This window comes from Tenrec ecaudatus, chromosome 13, assembly GCF_050624435.1.
Source record: "Tenrec ecaudatus isolate mTenEca1 chromosome 13, mTenEca1.hap1, whole genome shotgun sequence".
In the NCBI taxonomy this organism is placed as follows: Eukaryota; Metazoa; Chordata; class Mammalia; order Afrosoricida; family Tenrecidae; genus Tenrec; species Tenrec ecaudatus.
Window position 1 is genome coordinate 51,861,037 of NC_134542.1, and position 16,125 is coordinate 51,877,161.

Genomic DNA, 16,125 nt, shown 5'->3' on the forward strand with positions numbered 1-16,125 from the left:
GGTGGAACTCCCTCGTGGGTCATCGACAGCCTGGGGAAAAAGGCTCCTCTGTGTCAAGTAGAGCAGGTGGTGGTTTCACACTGACGGTGTGGCTGGCAGCCCACCGTGTAACCCACCACAGACCAGGGCGCCTTCCCTTATCCTTAGGTCTAAAAAGCATACTAATTTTTTTTTTATACCTTGGAGAGAGGAGATGGTGTGTCATTTCCCCATTTAGGTGTTATGAGGATTCTTTTATTTTTTAGTAAGTACATCTCTTCATTGAATGGGAAATAACTTTTACATATCACGTTATCTAGCACCAACAGTAAACCTGTAAACTTTGGAGAGAAAATTAAGTTCATTCTATAAAGGATATTCCAAACAAAATGGTATACTATGTGGAATATAATGATGAAAACACTGATATTTACTAGATTAACAATTTACACAAGAATGTTTTGTAAATCACCCGAATCAAACAATGCATCAACTATTTTTTAAAGATTTTATTATCTTTATGAATTTTTAATAATTTTACAAATTCCCAGATTGTTATAGTTTTCAATAGTAAATACACGGCAATGAGATTCCTCTGGTGAGAAAATATAAAACAAACACGTTGAGATGAGGGCAAAATGTCAACTTTAGATCTGAGATGGGAACAGATTAGATCAAAATTCTTTAGGGTACTGCCACACGGGAAATGAATTAACTATCTGACGAAATAATTTGTAGTTCTTGAGGTTCACCTTTTCTGGGAATGCTGCATCATGAGGGACACTATTTGACTCACAATCTCTAAAACCCGACTACATCGTGAAGCCAGAAGATGCCAACAGAGAAGGTGCCCTGAGAAGGATTCCCAAAGCAAAGGGTGCCTTTGCTCCTCAATGCTGTGACCTGCGTGGTGGACACTCTACCATACAAACGGCCCAGTCCCTACACAACTGCAGACATGTCAAAAAATGGATTTTATAAACGTCAAGGTCCTAATATGTATTCAAAAATACATATAGCTGTGCTTTAGTAAATGAGTCCATCATTAACTGAGGGATAACTTTGCCTTAAGATATAGCCAAAGTATATACAATTGATCTACAAATGTTAACAATTTGTGACCAAAATTATCTGTTAACTTTTGCAAAAAATTATGTTTTCGGTTTAAAAATTTAAGAATATTCCAAGTATTGTTGGGTTATCATCACTTGGGATAAGAAAAAGTGCATGGCTTCTGCTTTTTAACAGGAAATTTGTGAACTACTCAGAAATGAGAAGTTACGTACATTTGATTATTAGAAAGGATAATTGCCTAGTCTTCCCAATTGAGAACAGAATGTGCAGTGTATAGAAGTTAAGATTGTAGTTTGAAATCAAACAAGGATTTCTAGAAAAGCTGTAGGGATACACCTGCTCATTTTCCTTACATAAGATGAATAAAATAAGAGCCAGACTTGAATGTCAGAATGTGTCTTCTGAAAGATAAAATGTTTCTACTTAAATGTGGGAAAAACATATTTAAAAATGGAAGAGGTATGATATTTTACTGTACATTTTAAAACTTCACTCCAACATAATTTATCAATATATATGTACTAGATTTTAAAAATTACACACACACGAGAGATGTTACTGACAAGCAAAAATTCATTGTTCCAACATGAAAAACGAGGCCTGTATCTTTTGAATTAAAAACTGCGCATCTGTTTAACTTGGCTAGCAGAAAGAAAATGTACACTTAAGAAAGATGTCATTATACTCCTCTAATAAAGCAAGTCTATATCAAAGGCACTTCAGCAGAGCAATTAACTCAACCTTTTCCAAATCATTTTTATAATGACACTCTTAATGTATCTTTTTGTATAAGACTATTAAAAAGCTTATACTAATTGTTGGTCATTACTTTAAAAAAATCGAAAAGACTTAAGTATCACCCAAAACATTTCTCTCTTATGTGTAGTAGAGTAACATATACCCCAATGTGTCTAGGTTTTAAAATTCTTTGGATTAATACAGAAAAGTTGAAGTCTTATCTGACAGTTTCGATACTTCAGAAGTGGTTATGGTGGTGTAAGGGATGATGGCTGAAGTCTACTTCCTCGGAGGGAAACAAGTTGTTTTCCATTGTGCTCCTACCTACGAATTTTACTAAAGCTAGCGTGGTTGCTTCTGTTCTTCCCACTTGTTCCTCTGGCGTGGGTCTCTATGGCTCCCATGTTACACAGCCCGAGATGAGAAATAATGCAACCGAGCCGCACTGTTCCCCTGCGGAAGGGGTGGCTGCTTCCGACACTTTGCCTTCATAAAAAGAAAAATAAAACGAATCAATTTTATTTTTAAAAGAGCCTTTTTACTTTTAGGAAGACATTAAAATGAAATCAGTGGTTAGATGTGTACAGTCTAAATTCTCAGCAATGATGAAAATAATATGGGAGTAGCGCTTTTGAAAGTAAACATTTCAGAGAGTTGGAAAAGCGTCTTTTCCCAACAAAATCAGAACTGTTTTTCTCAAACATCTGATGTGAACGTCAACAGAAAAATGAGTAACATCTGAAAATAGTACTATCTTGAAGGCACTTTTGAGCCTCGGGGAAAAAAAGCATTACTTTTTCTGGTCAACATTTTAGGGTTGGAGATGCTAGGTGTAGTTTACAAAAATTTTGGTATCAAGAAACTCACCAGACTTTTCAAAGCAAGTCCGATAGCCGTTGAACAGCTGGGCTTGTGTGTGGCGAACAGAAAGAGGCATCTTGCGTTAGCGTACACCTGTCACTCAGCCCCACCCGGCAGCCATTTCCCCCTAGACAGGTGAAGAGCCGCCCCGCCCCAGCACCGACATTACCAAGCTCACTTTTGTTCAGAGGGGAGAGAGGAGAATGTAAAGTACAACTTGAATACCAGACTTTTAATTTTTCAGATTTCGAAGTGACAAATGATCATTTTACCACTTACTCTGTGAAGCTACAACCCCCTCCTCCCCAACCAGCCCAAGTGCTGGCACCCATCCTCTTTCACAAGTAGCTCCTGCCTATCTTCTACGAACAGCATGGAGCAATTGGCTTGGCTGATTCAACACACACGCTGCTTTCCACAGAAAAGAGAGTGTGGCTTGGCCCAACGACATCAGTCGATATCACTTAGCAGGTTACGCTTGAGTATAGGCAGAGAACAACATTAATGGTGACATTTTCTCAAGAAGCCAGGCTTCATTTTTTAAATGTTTCATGGTGGGGGGGTGGGGGCGTCATCCAGGCAAAGGTAACATTTTTGGAAGCAATCTTACAAATTTTACTATGTTATTCTTAACACAGGGCCAAATTGGCAGACTGATAACTGACACCTTGAGGCTATTTTATGTGTGGAAAATGTGGATAGCTCAAAATCATCCCCCAAAAGTCAATGAAAAGAAGAGGCTGAAAAAAAGAATTCCTCAGTATCCTTCCCTCTGGTTACTGTAATGTCATCATTTGACCATGTGCTCTGCTTTCGACAAGTCCAGGGGACAGGAGACTGCCCTCTGTCCGTTTCCTTGGCAGTTCACGCCGCCGTTTACAAGAAGCCTGAATAGACAGCAGAGAGACACGGTCACTGGGGTGCTAATTGAGGGGAATTAGTGGGCGTTCCTCTCGCTTCTTCCAGATGTTCGTCTTGCTATCTCTTTTGGCTAGCGGTGGTCGGCCCCTCTTTTTGCTGGGAGATGTATTGGCTTCAAAATCTTCAGCAGTGCTTTTTCTTCGTGGGGCCTCTTCTGTAGGGTGCTCTATGACAGCCCCGCTCCCTCCATCTAGGATGTGCCTTAAAGCGGGGTCCTCGGGGGAGCACACCGTGGTTCCACTCTCGCTACTGCTCAGGTCTAAGTCTTCTAAGTACAGGATCTTCGGTGGATGCATGCTTTTGATGAATGTTTTCTCCCTCTCCAGCTTTCGACTGGAGTGGTGCTCGTTCATGTCCACCCCCGAGTCCAGACTGGTGTCATTGCTCTGCGCTCTCTTGCCCTTTTTCAGGTCTATAAACGAATGCCTCACTTGGGCAACCGGTTTGCCATCAAGAGACACAAACCAGGCTCTGGGATGAGGGCAGGGCTTTCCTTTGGACAGTTCCAGGAGGGTCTGCTCGGAAATGCCTTGAAGCTCTGACGAAAATGGAGTCATTACAACCGCTTCATTCAGGGTTCCAGGAACTGACACGGATTCTAGTAAACTGGTGGAATAGCGGCTCCAATCGGACGTTTGAGATGGCAGACTCTGCTGACCTTCGAGGACCATGTTCTCTTCCCTGGCAGCGGGGGGCTGGGCGTGAGAATGCATTGGCATCTTCGGCAAAGTCTGGGTGAAGTTCTCTCTGTTTACTGGTTCCATCAACTGGCCATAGACTATCTGTCCCTTTCTGGGCAAAGTAGCTGATTTAGCAGTGTGTGCCTGCTCGGCAGGAGAAAACAGGTCAGATGTTTGAAGGATGGCAATGGGCTGACTGTAGATGTGCAGCAGCTGTTCAGGAAGGTGGGACCGCCCATACACCTCTTCTTTGCCTGAGAGATACCTCTGTTCCTCTGGAGCATCGCTGAGAGATGGAGACAGGCTGTTGATATGTTGAGGTTGCTTGGCTCTTATATTGGGCTCCAAAGGATGGGCTGGGCTTCGCGAGTAATTATTTTGGTGGACTGAGAGAAATGAAACATCTTCATTATAGATTTTAAAGTTGTCCCGAGTTTTTACCATCGAAACTCTTTCTTCTGCGTCTGCCTTCGGCAGGTCCTTTTTTTGAGGGCTGCATGAAACGCTTGTGGAGCTGAAGAACTGCGACCGGTCTTGAGCTTTGAATGCAACTTTGACTGAACTAATACGGTTTATGTGTGTCGTTGAGGTGGTCTGGTCTCTCTTGAGGACCTCGAGCCTTGTGGTGTTTCTTTCCCTTTTCTGGGGGGTACCACACTTACCCCTAGAGTCAAAAGAAGAGAAAAACAATACTTAAAGTTATCATCTCCAAGCCTCAATAAATACATCACCTATCTCCATTGTGCTATAATGCTATGTTAGAATATATTCTTTATTTTAACACACACTTTAAGGGTCAAATAGCCGGTTTCCACACACAGACACTGTAATGCACAGAATATGCATGAAACACTACATAATGTTCTGCATTTATACATAGTGATTAACACTGTTCTTACCTGCAATAACAAAGTAGCATAGCAAAAAACCCAATGACAATGACTACAGTTCCTCCTAATATGGCTGTAAGAAACACTGTGTGGTAGGCAGTAATGTCCTTGGAGTCTTGATTTATACCTGGCCAGTTCAATATAAACAAACAGAAGAAACAAAGAGAAAACATTATTTTAGATCAAGTGTCAATCCTAAATGAGACAGACTTCGTTTGCTCATGCCCCTTCTTTGCTCGGTTTCCCTGTAGGTAGTGTACCTTCCCGCCCTCTTCTGACTTTGGACTTCATCAATGAGCATGCTTTGCGATGGGAGCATGTTACATAAGCTTCTTTGGCTCAGTCTCCCTCCTCTGGCCCTCTGATATGTGAGTAGCTTACCTCAAAGGGCCACCCTACCCCTTCAGTTCGGAAATGAGGATGCATGTTAGGCTGAGCTCATAAACTGAGGCCAACGGAACAAAAAAAAACCATGTATGCAATATAAATAACACATAACTGCTTGCTACTACTGTAAGCCACAGAATCGGGCTGTTACTGCCACAAGAGTTAATTAACACTGAAATCACTGCGTGGCTGCTGAGACACTGCCTGCTCTAACACACACATGGCATTTCCATCAATGCCAGGCAGTGGGTGGTGAGGACGTTAATTCTGGAGTTAAGAAAAAAATGGCAAACCAAATTGTGCAGCAACAAAACAGTTAGTAAAACAAAGTGGGAGAAAGTACTTCTCCTTAATTTGCACTCTGCGTGAAGAGCTTCTGAGACAGAACATTGGCAATGAGCGTTTATTGTTATTAGTTAGCTACACTTGACTGAAAGTGTGGTCCTAAGCAAGCAGAAACGGAAGGAATAGCGAGGATCCAAACACGGGGGGCTTGAAGGATGAAAAGGTGCAACTTCTTCAGCTTGCGGTTAAGAACAAAAGGCTACTTCAAGCCCAGATAAGCAGAGGCCAGCTGAGGCACAGCCAACCTATTGCCACCTTATGAGAGCATGTATGCACGCATGCACGTGCACACACACAGTTGTGACAAACTTGGCTGAAGTAAGAGGTGGTAAAGACACTAGAATGATCAGGGTAAGCTATTGAGATTCTGCATTAAAAAAATGCCACACTACTGGGCAACTAATCTTGAAACAACCTGCTTTGGTGTTACTAAGCCTTCATTTTACCCCCTGTCCTCCCTTACCCTCCCTCCCTCCCTCATGAACCCTTGATAACTTATAAATTATTATTTTTCATATCTTATGTCTCCCTTCACCCACTTTTCCATTGTCTGCCCCCCTGGGAAGGGGTTTTATGTAGATCATTGTGATCGCTTCCTCCTCCCCCACTACACCTTCCCCTTACCCTCTGGGGTATGGCTACTTTCAATATTGGTCCTGAAGGGTTTATCTGTCCTGGATTCCATGTTTTCAGTTCTTATCTGTCTATACCCATGTACATGCTCCAGTCTAGCCTGGATCTGTAAGGTAGAATTGGGGTCACAATAGTGGGGGAAGGAAGCATGAAAGAGCTAGAGATAATAATCTGTGGATTATCAAGGGCTCATGAGGGAGTGGGGAGTGGGGAGGGAGGGGGTAAAAAAAAGAGGACCTGATGCAGAGGGCTTAAGTGGAGAGCAAATGCTTTGAGAGTGATTAGGGCAAAGAATGTACAGATGTGCTTTATACAATTGATGTATGTATATGTGTGGATTGTGATAAGAGTTGTATGAGCCCCTAATAAAATGTAAAAAAAGAAAAGAAAGAAAATGATTAGGGCAAAGAATGTACAGATGTGCTTTATACAATCGATGTTTGTATATGTATGGATTGTGGTAAGAGTTGTATGAGCCCCTAATAAAATGTTTTCTAAAAAAAGAGTTGTATGAGCCCCCAATAAAATGAATAAAATTAAAAAAAAAATTTTTTAAGAGCTAGAGGAAAGTTGTGTGTTTCATTGGTGCAATACTGCACCCTGACTGGCTCGTCTCCTCCCCAAGACCTTTCTGTAAGGGGATGTCCAGTTGCCTACAGATGGGCTTTGGGTCCCCACTCCGCACTCTCCCTCATTCACAATGATATGATTTTTGTTCTGGGTCTTTGATGCCTGATACCTGATCCCATCGACACCTTGTGGTCCCACAGGCTGGGGTGCTGTTTCCCTGTGGGCTGGCTGCTTCTCAGAGAAGCGTTCTGGCTATGTACACACAGACAGAGTGAACTGGAACCCTGCCCTCCGGGTATTTCCCTGTGCCTTACTACCTTGTCTGTAAAGCAGTAAGAATGATAGACATGCTGGTACTTATATGGTTCTTGAGACCATGAAGTCAGTATGAAGTTATAAAATCCTTAGAATATTTTATGGCATTTATGTTGGAAATAATATTATATTTCCAACATAAGGACTAAGTGTTAGTCACACTACACTATTGCTATTGTTAAATAAAAATTCAAGGTTATGCGAGAAGACACTCTAGAATTGAGCTTTTATATATAGTGACTCATAGTAAAGTGTGTATAATATCCAATAGACACCCAAATACAACATTGAACAAAATGGAATTTCTTCAAAGTTTAAAAAAATTTAACTTGCTTCTTAATTCCATCTGCAAAGTCTTAGTACATTTTAGCACTGCATCTGAGTAAGTCTGATTATGACTGAGCGGACTTCAACCACTCTTTCTAAGAGCACACCTTTCCTCTGTTGAGCAAAGCTAAAATAAGCACTTTACAGCAGTCCAGCAGAACTTGCTTTTGGAAACAGGTGGCTGAAACGTTGGACTTTTTTCCAAACTGTAAATACATGCTAGCAATAAAGCAGTGTATGCACGCATTTGTGTGTGTATGCTTCGTTGGGGTTATAAAGGTTAAAATTAATTTTAATTCACATATATGTGAATTACATGTTTAAAAATTCCAACAAATGCTTATTTGTTAAACTCTACCTTCAGCCTATTTTTAAAAATCATTTTATTGGGGACTCTTACAACTCTTGTTATAATCCAAACATCAATTGTATCCAGCATATTTGTGTATATATTCCGTTCTTTTCTAGACATTTACTTTCCATTGAGCCCCTGGGATCAGCTCCTTTTTTCCCCTTCCTCCTTCCCTCTCTACCCCCCAACTCTCGTGGCCCCCTGATAGATTATAGAGTGCTATTATTTTCAATCTCACACCGACCGCTGTCTCTTTTCCCCTCTGGTTTCTGTTGTTCTTCCCCCTGGATGGGGGTGTGTGGTTCTGTGCCATTCACTGCGACTGATGACCCCTCCGTCCCACCTCCCCCCACTTCCTCATACCCCTTTGGTATCTCTATTCCCATTCCTGGGTGCCATGTGCTGTGAGTTTTATCTTTTGCCTATACCTATGTACATGCTCCTGTCTAGTCTAAATTGGGAAGCAGCACTGGGTGTGAAAAATAATGATGTTAATAGTTGTTTTATGGGGTTTTTTAGAAAATTCTAGAATTCCATCTAGATATAATTAAAAATACAAAACAATTTAGTATTTATTAACCACATTTTTACTAAAGTAGCCCTAACTTATTATTCAGAACCAATTTTTAATTTTACAATACCATTTAATGTTTAGGGACATTAGGGATTGTTATATTCAACACGTCCAATTTAGAAATAAGAAATCAAAGACTCACATAGATTAAAAAAAAATCTATTGCAAGTCACGCATCTACTAGCAAAGCCAGAGTTACAATCAAGTTACTCATACTTCTAGGAAAATGTTCCTTTAACTGGGATATGCTTACAAAACACAGCCCTGGTGGTGCACTGGCCACGAATGGGCCCACTAACTACCATCTCCAGTTCAAAACCACCAGCTTCTCCTCAGGAAAAAGATGAGGCTTTCTACTTCCTTAACAGTTACGCTCTTGGAAACTCACAGGGGCAGTTCAACCCTGTACTATGGGGTTGCTATGAGTCAGAATCAACTCGATGGCAGGATTTGAGTTTTTTGACCTGTACAGCACACTGCAAATGTGTTTGCGAGATGTGGAGAAGCTGTGTAATGTATACTCTAAAAGGGAATCCCATACATATTCTTTGAAGCAGAATTTCTACTTATTCCATGAAATTCAAATGTTCCTTGGTTATTTTTATTTAAAATGAAACCACTTGAGTTCACTTCAAGTTCAAGCATGAAATTACATATTAATTATTCTTTTTCATCAATATTTCATTATAGTCGCAGATCTGGCCTAGGATAAGGCCAGACAGCTGGCAAGACTGCATGCTATTTTGTTTCATGAATAACAAAAGCAACCACCCTCTGATTTCTGAATAAAGCACCTCTCAAGCAGGACGTTCAAATTGGCACAGAGGGACTACCTCTGCTGGTCACGTGTGGCTGAAAGCGCAGGGCTGTCCAACTGGAAGACTAACTTGTGGCTTCCCAGAAAAGGGTCTTGGTACACTCAATGGCTGGAAAACAAGCATACAGTAACAACTGCCCAACTACAATGCCAATAAAAATAAACTTGGATTGAAAACAAAACCCTTTCCAGAAAAAAACCTTGAAAACCTTCAAAGCAAGCTTGGTAGTCAAATACTGTCTCAGATGCTAAAAAGCTACTGCGAAACACATGAAAAATGTGACAATTTGGGTCAGCTTGTGTACTGAGAAGATTTCTGACCATCATGAAATTACCAGGGAAGAGTTGCCTCTCACCTCAGAGCCAAGACACTAGGTAAGCTAAAAGAATCATCGCTGACACGTGGTGAAAGATGGAGGAATGCCACGTATCCGCCCACTCTCCTAAAATCGCATTCAAATAGCAGTAAAAGTGGTATTTTGTCTTGTTTCTGTAAATATGCATGCACACCGAATGCCAGAAAGCCAAGCGCCGATGAGGGTGTGGTGGTTTATGCACTGGGCTGTTAACCACCAAGTCTACTTGGTTCAAACCCACCAAGCGCCCTATGGGACAGAGCTGGTATCTTCTACCTCCATGAGTTAGTCTCAGAAACCCACAGGGCAGCTCGACTCTGCCCTAAAGGGTCGCTGTGCATCAGTCGACTTGATGGCAGTGGAGGGGGCACAGGGCAACGCAAGAAGCCTCTAATAATCACTCAGCCGAGATGGGCAGTAGTAGGCTGCTCAGGAAAGGGACGTGAAAATGGGGCACAAAAAAAGGATAACTGGTTGCAAATTTAAGGAAAATCTCTAAAATGCCCTCTGCCAGCAAGTTCACCTCCACCGTTCTTGAAAAATCCCTTCTAGATTTAATCTTTCCAGAGAAGGTCAAGAGACAGAGCCTGAGAAACTGACTCTGTACTGGAGGCTACAAACGTTAATTATGACAGATTATATTGAAAATTCAGGTATAGATCCTAGCCTCGTGCTGCATTTGAGCAAAGTCTTAGAATAGCGTCCTGCTTCTCAAAAACACACCGAAATTATTGCCTGCCTATAGAATTCTATGCTCAACCAAGTTATCCATTACACGTGAGTATAAAAATACTACTTCCAGACATGAAGTCTCAAATATAGTTCCTATGTACTTTCCCCCCGTGGTTTTTAGTTTTCAACTGCTTTAAAACAATGCCATAAACCAAAAAAAGAGAGAAAAGTATAAGGCCTATTAAAGATTAGTTACAAAATAATAAAAATAACTTTCAAAAAAGGGAAAATAATTATTTTGTTTCCTGAAGAGTTTTGTATAAATAAATTATTCATTTTGTTTTTACAAAATTGTTGTCCTAGAAACCAGTATATGATTATTAGGATGTTGCATCTAAGCATAATTTTAGATTTCACATAGAATTTTTAAAAAATACACTATTGTTTAGACATGATAATTATCAATAAAATCTAAGAACTGGCAAAAAATAAAATAAATAACCTTCCAAAAGAATGAAAGTCGTCCAGGATTAGAAAATGTCTATAGCAGATTCACGGCTTGTCTAGATTACAATGGACTGGTTTTTATCTTTTCAAGATTCAATGAACAAACTATATCATAAGTTTGTATATTGTGAGAGGAGATTTAGACAACTAGAAGTGAATGATGTTTCCTTGGGTACAAATTACATAGAAGGCACTTTAATACCATATTTAATTTAGAAAATAAAAATGTTAGTCTTCCTAGAATAGGAATACTATCTCCCTTGTAGAAGATTCTTTTTTATTTTTCACAAATATGGGGGTTTATTAGGGAAGTGAATAGGCTATCACACGTCGGGATCAGTAAACAGTAAGGACATAGTCATTAATCCATAGCAAAAAATTCATTTTGACTGTTCCCCTCCACATACCTTCTCTCTGTTCATGTCAGTCTAGTCTTCATTTGGGATACCATCTGTCTTTTCTTATAAAAAACTCTGTATATACTATTACTCCAGTGCCCTTCCTCCGCCCCTGGCCTAGGATTTACTCATAACCCAAGTTTGGGCCAACAATCCTGGCCAAAGTGAAGAAAACATTGCCAAGTCTGAGAGCCATCCCCAAAGCAGCAGCGAGCTGCAAGAGGCAGGCAAACGGGCGGCTCCCTGGACTCTCTGGTGTTGTTGCAGTCCGGGCCTTTTAGCACCTGGCTCGGCAGACTCCCCTGCTATCTTCATCGGGGGAGCTGCTCATGTCCTCCCAAGAGCTAGTAATCCAGAAGCCATTTCTGTGTCTTGCACCCACAAAGCTCTACACTAGTTAGTTCAAGAATTTTTTAAAAAGAATAGTACACTGAAAAAAAAGAGAATTCGTTTTTCGAACAAGCCTCATATTTGCAGAGACCTATCGGGCATTATTGGTAAAGGGACTGTAGAGCTCATCCAGCTTAATCATATACAGAGAGAGAGAAAGAAACGAATAAAACAAGAAGCCTCAGATCAAGAGATTAAGTGATTTTTTTCCCCGACATCATGGACCAGATTATATGGCAATGCTTAGAATAAAATCCAGATCAATTACTATCAGTCGAAACTCTCCGCTTTTGGCTCCATGTTTACCATACCTCGAGTTCCTGGAAATGGCGCGGCTATCCAGTAGCCTAAGTGTGGCGCATGATATATCCAAATTAAGTGATTGTTATATTTCTTGACTATACCCTGCCCATGGTTTATCCAAGCCCCTAAGAGTGAAAGAAAATTAAAAGTGTTAGTCAGAACTCAACCCTTGGGATAGAATAATCACTCAAGAACAGAAATCAACTTGTTACTGTTTATATGCTTCAAAGCTGATAGTCATACAAAGAATACCAAAAATATTTTAATTAAAAAGCTATCTAATAGTTTTTATCATCCATTAAAAATTATAGAAAATTCATGCCTTTAATGTAAGTCAACATAACTATTTAAACTTTCAGTGTATAGTTATAGTTGACATATTAATTTGTTGCAGTGATTTATTTATCATGTTCAACTTAGTGTTTTTTTTAATAAAATCAAGGCCCTGAAAATAATGGTACTTAGTCAACCTATTACTTTTAAATAATTACATTAAATTAAATGTTACCAGGCAGGATCGATTGACTCCATTTTTGTCACTTCAAGGTACATAAAATACAGAGGCCTTTATCAGGAATAGGAATCAGAAATAAGACTGAAATAGAGAAGCTATTTGTCTCTCTTTTTAAAATCATTTTATTGGGGTTCTTACAACTCGTTACAATCCATACATCAATTGTATCCGACACATTAGTACATGTATTGCCATCGTTCTTTGCTAGACCTTTACTTTCCATTGAGCCCTTGGGATCCGCTCCTCTTGCTGTGTCTTTACAGAAAATCAACAGTAGGTTCAACAGATTAGGAAAGAGGTCCAAGTAGGTTAAATGACTTGCTCAAAGCCACAGTGCTGATAAACGGACTGAATCCCGATCTCCGAGCCCTCTACTCTTTACTGTATTTACAGTCACGTGCTGCCACTGCCACTTGTGCAGTTTCCACGCGCTCTTCGAAGCACGAGCATGCACTGCTCACCTCCTAAACAGACATGTGTACAGTTCTGCTATCTTGATCTTTTTTTCACCCCAAATGCCCACCTTCCATATTCTCAGAATGGGGTGTGAGAAAAACGTGCTATTCTTTGATATAATGTAATGGCATATTTTCCCCATAGTTATATAAATGAGGCCAATTTTGGTCACTGGAAAGTGTATAGAGGCATGTTTAAAGTATTCGGGCTATTTTCTCCTAGGTCACATACCCATGCTCATATCAAATCTCCACGCGGGGATGTGGTCCCCTGCCTTCACATCATTTGTATGTAGAAGGGGAAGAGAAACCTGAATAGCACCATCCACCTTTAATTCTTTTCCTCCAGAATATATTTTCACACATATTGCAGCAAGAGGAGCTATTTCAATGGTTTCAAAACCTGAAAGCGAAAAAAATAGAAAGAAAAAAAAAGACATTTTGTTAAAATAAAATGTAAACAAAAGTTGTAATTACATATTGCTATTGAGTGTGGTCCAGTCACTTGTAACCCACGGCAACCTCGCCTGACAGAAAAGCACTGCGCCACAGCTCCTGTAGGCTGTAAGATTGGGGGAAGCAGAGAGCTAGGTCTTTCGATCAGGGAGCGTGAGATAACAATAAGGGAAAATCATTAAAAGTGATACTTGGCAATACTCTCAAGAAGGCAGCCGAGAAGGAAAAGTCAAGACGAGATGTTTCATGAACATCCAGTTCAATCCTACTGAGGGCCTCTGAGCAACTTCACCGAGTCTGACTGTCTTCAGAGGTGTAACAGTCACGGCAAGAGGCCCAGTGTATTTTTACATGCCAACACTTGCTCATCTTGGTTGTGGGTTCTTCCCAACAGGTGAGGCTCAAGACAGCTTCTCAGACTAGGCAGTCCCAACGTCAGTCATAGGTATTCACGGCCATCAAGTGGATTGACTCATAGCAACCATACAGGATAGGGCAGACCTGCCTCTGTCACTTTCCCAGATAGTAACTCTTTATGGGAGTAGAAAGCCTTGTCTTTCTCCCAACGAGCAGTTGAGGAGTTTGAACTGCTTACCTAGTGGTTAGCAGCCCAGGGCATAACCACGACACCTTAACCCCTGGTGTCACAGGTACAAGGAAGGAAAAATACAGGCTTGAAAGAGACTAGAGGCTAGACAGCTCAAGTACAGCAGGTAAAAATCAACTTGCCAAAGTATCTTGCCAAAGGAGGCTCTGGGTCCTGTCAACTGTCAGCATTTGTCTGCTAACAGAAAGCAGGATGGCTTGAGTGTACCCCGAGACACCAGGAAGGAAGGCCTGGCGATCGGCCTCCCAAAGAACCAGCCACTGAAAACCTGATGGAATGCGGTCTCCGCGAACGCACAGGTGGTCACCAGGCACCAGATTCAGCTTGACGGCAACTGATTTACGCGACCCAGACACATATGGAGCTGCTATGAGGCAGAAGGGACTCGATGGCAATGACTTTGGTTTTCAGATACGTAGTTGCTTTCACCGCTGTGATTTCTGGCTGTTGTCCAAATGAATGCCCAAAGAACCTATTTGACACAACTAAGCCTATCAGAAATAATCTGAAGGTGAATTTTGTTTTTAGATTCAGCATTTTAGACAGGATACAAAAAGTGGTTGAAATGGTAGAATTTGGATATTCAGAGGGCATTCCAGAATGTTTTAAAAAGGAGATTCATGGGCACTGTCAAAACATAAAGTCCATCATTCACTTAGCTTTTAGACCATGACAGCTCTACATGAACATATTAAGTCTGTTAATTCCAGTATAGAGATATTTCCAATACTTAGAGAAAAATAAATATTGGTGAAAAATATTTATAATTTATTTCAAACGTTGGCTTTCACTTGAAATTTTTTAAAATTGTGGTAAATACATATAACATAAATTTGTCACTTTAATCATTTTAAGTGTACATGTCAGTACCATTAATTACATTAAAAATGTATATAGCAATCACCACTATGTACTTCCAAGAATTGTCCCTAAACAGATATTCTGTATCCATTAAATTTCTATTAACTTCTCCCCTCCCTTACCTCCTCCCTCATGAACCCTTGACAATTTATTGTTTTCATGTCTTCCCCCTGACCATTGTCTCCCTTCACCCACTTTTCTGTTGTCCATCCCCCTGTGAGAGGGTGATATGTAAATCACTGTGATGGGTTCTCCCTCCCCCCCCCCCACCTTTCCTTTACCTTCCTGGTATCGCTACTCTCACTATTGTTCCTGAGGGTTTTACCTGTCCTGAATTCCCTGTTCACTTTTTTCTTAGATCGTCATTAGTGAATCGTCTGATCAGTTTGAGAAGAAGGATTTGAAGATCTCGCTATATGAATAGATATGTGTGAACTTCTTGGAATCAAATATTTAAGTGTATTTTTTAATTTACAAAGTTATTGTAGTCCTACTCGTTATCCCATATTTACTTTCATTGAATCAAAATATCCTGTCAATAAAAATGTCCATGGAGTTGAAATACTTTATGCAGAAGACTCTGGTTTAAGCATTCTGTTATTATGTTAAAGGAAATTGGTTGCAAACATTCTGATAATCAGAAATATTTTCAAGGGTGACGTGTATCCTCTAAAGTTCAGTTAAATATCATATATCTAAGTAAGATGTATTTGGTGAAAGATAAATGTTCTTATATTTCTTTTAAATATAATTACAGTATATAAAATATATATACTACCTGATTTATTGAGAGTAATTCCAGTTGTATACAGAAAATTGTCCACGTTCAAAAATTGTTGTAAAACTGTAAGATATCCTGTAACATTGCTAATATGATGGTTGTCGGGCAGTTTAATTAAGGCTTTTGAAAACTGAACACTCGGTTGAGATTTGGCATCTGGAACAAGGAAAACCCCATAATTAAATAAGTAAATAGACAAAGCAAATGTACGTAAGTATAGTATCATGGATCGGGATATTTCACTTTTACAAAGCAGACAGAATGACCTCTAAGATTCACTAACATGCCCTGTGTAACTCTTACTTGCAATCTCTAACGGACTGTTCATTTATTTGCTTATTTCAGAGTACCTGGAGTTGCCT

The 16,125-nt window shown here is 40.2% G+C and overlaps 1 protein-coding gene across 1 annotated transcript in view; it reads right to left on the bottom strand.

Moving 5' to 3' along the window:
- Positions 1-531: 531 nt before the first annotated feature.
- The window catches only part of FAM171B (family with sequence similarity 171 member B), a 54,155-nt gene continuing 38,561 nt past the window's right edge, over positions 532-16,125 (bottom strand). Inside the window, exons 4-8 of the mRNA XM_075529532.1 lie at positions 15,761-15,919; positions 13,291-13,461; positions 12,098-12,214; positions 5,153-5,270; positions 532-4,917 (exon numbers count right to left, since the gene is read on the bottom strand). Coding sequence (XP_075385647.1) covers positions 3,576-4,917; positions 5,153-5,270; positions 12,098-12,214; positions 13,291-13,461; positions 15,761-15,919 — 1,907 coding nt within the window. The 3' untranslated portion in view covers positions 532-3,575. The remainder of the gene's footprint in view (positions 4,918-5,152; positions 5,271-12,097; positions 12,215-13,290; positions 13,462-15,760; positions 15,920-16,125) is intronic.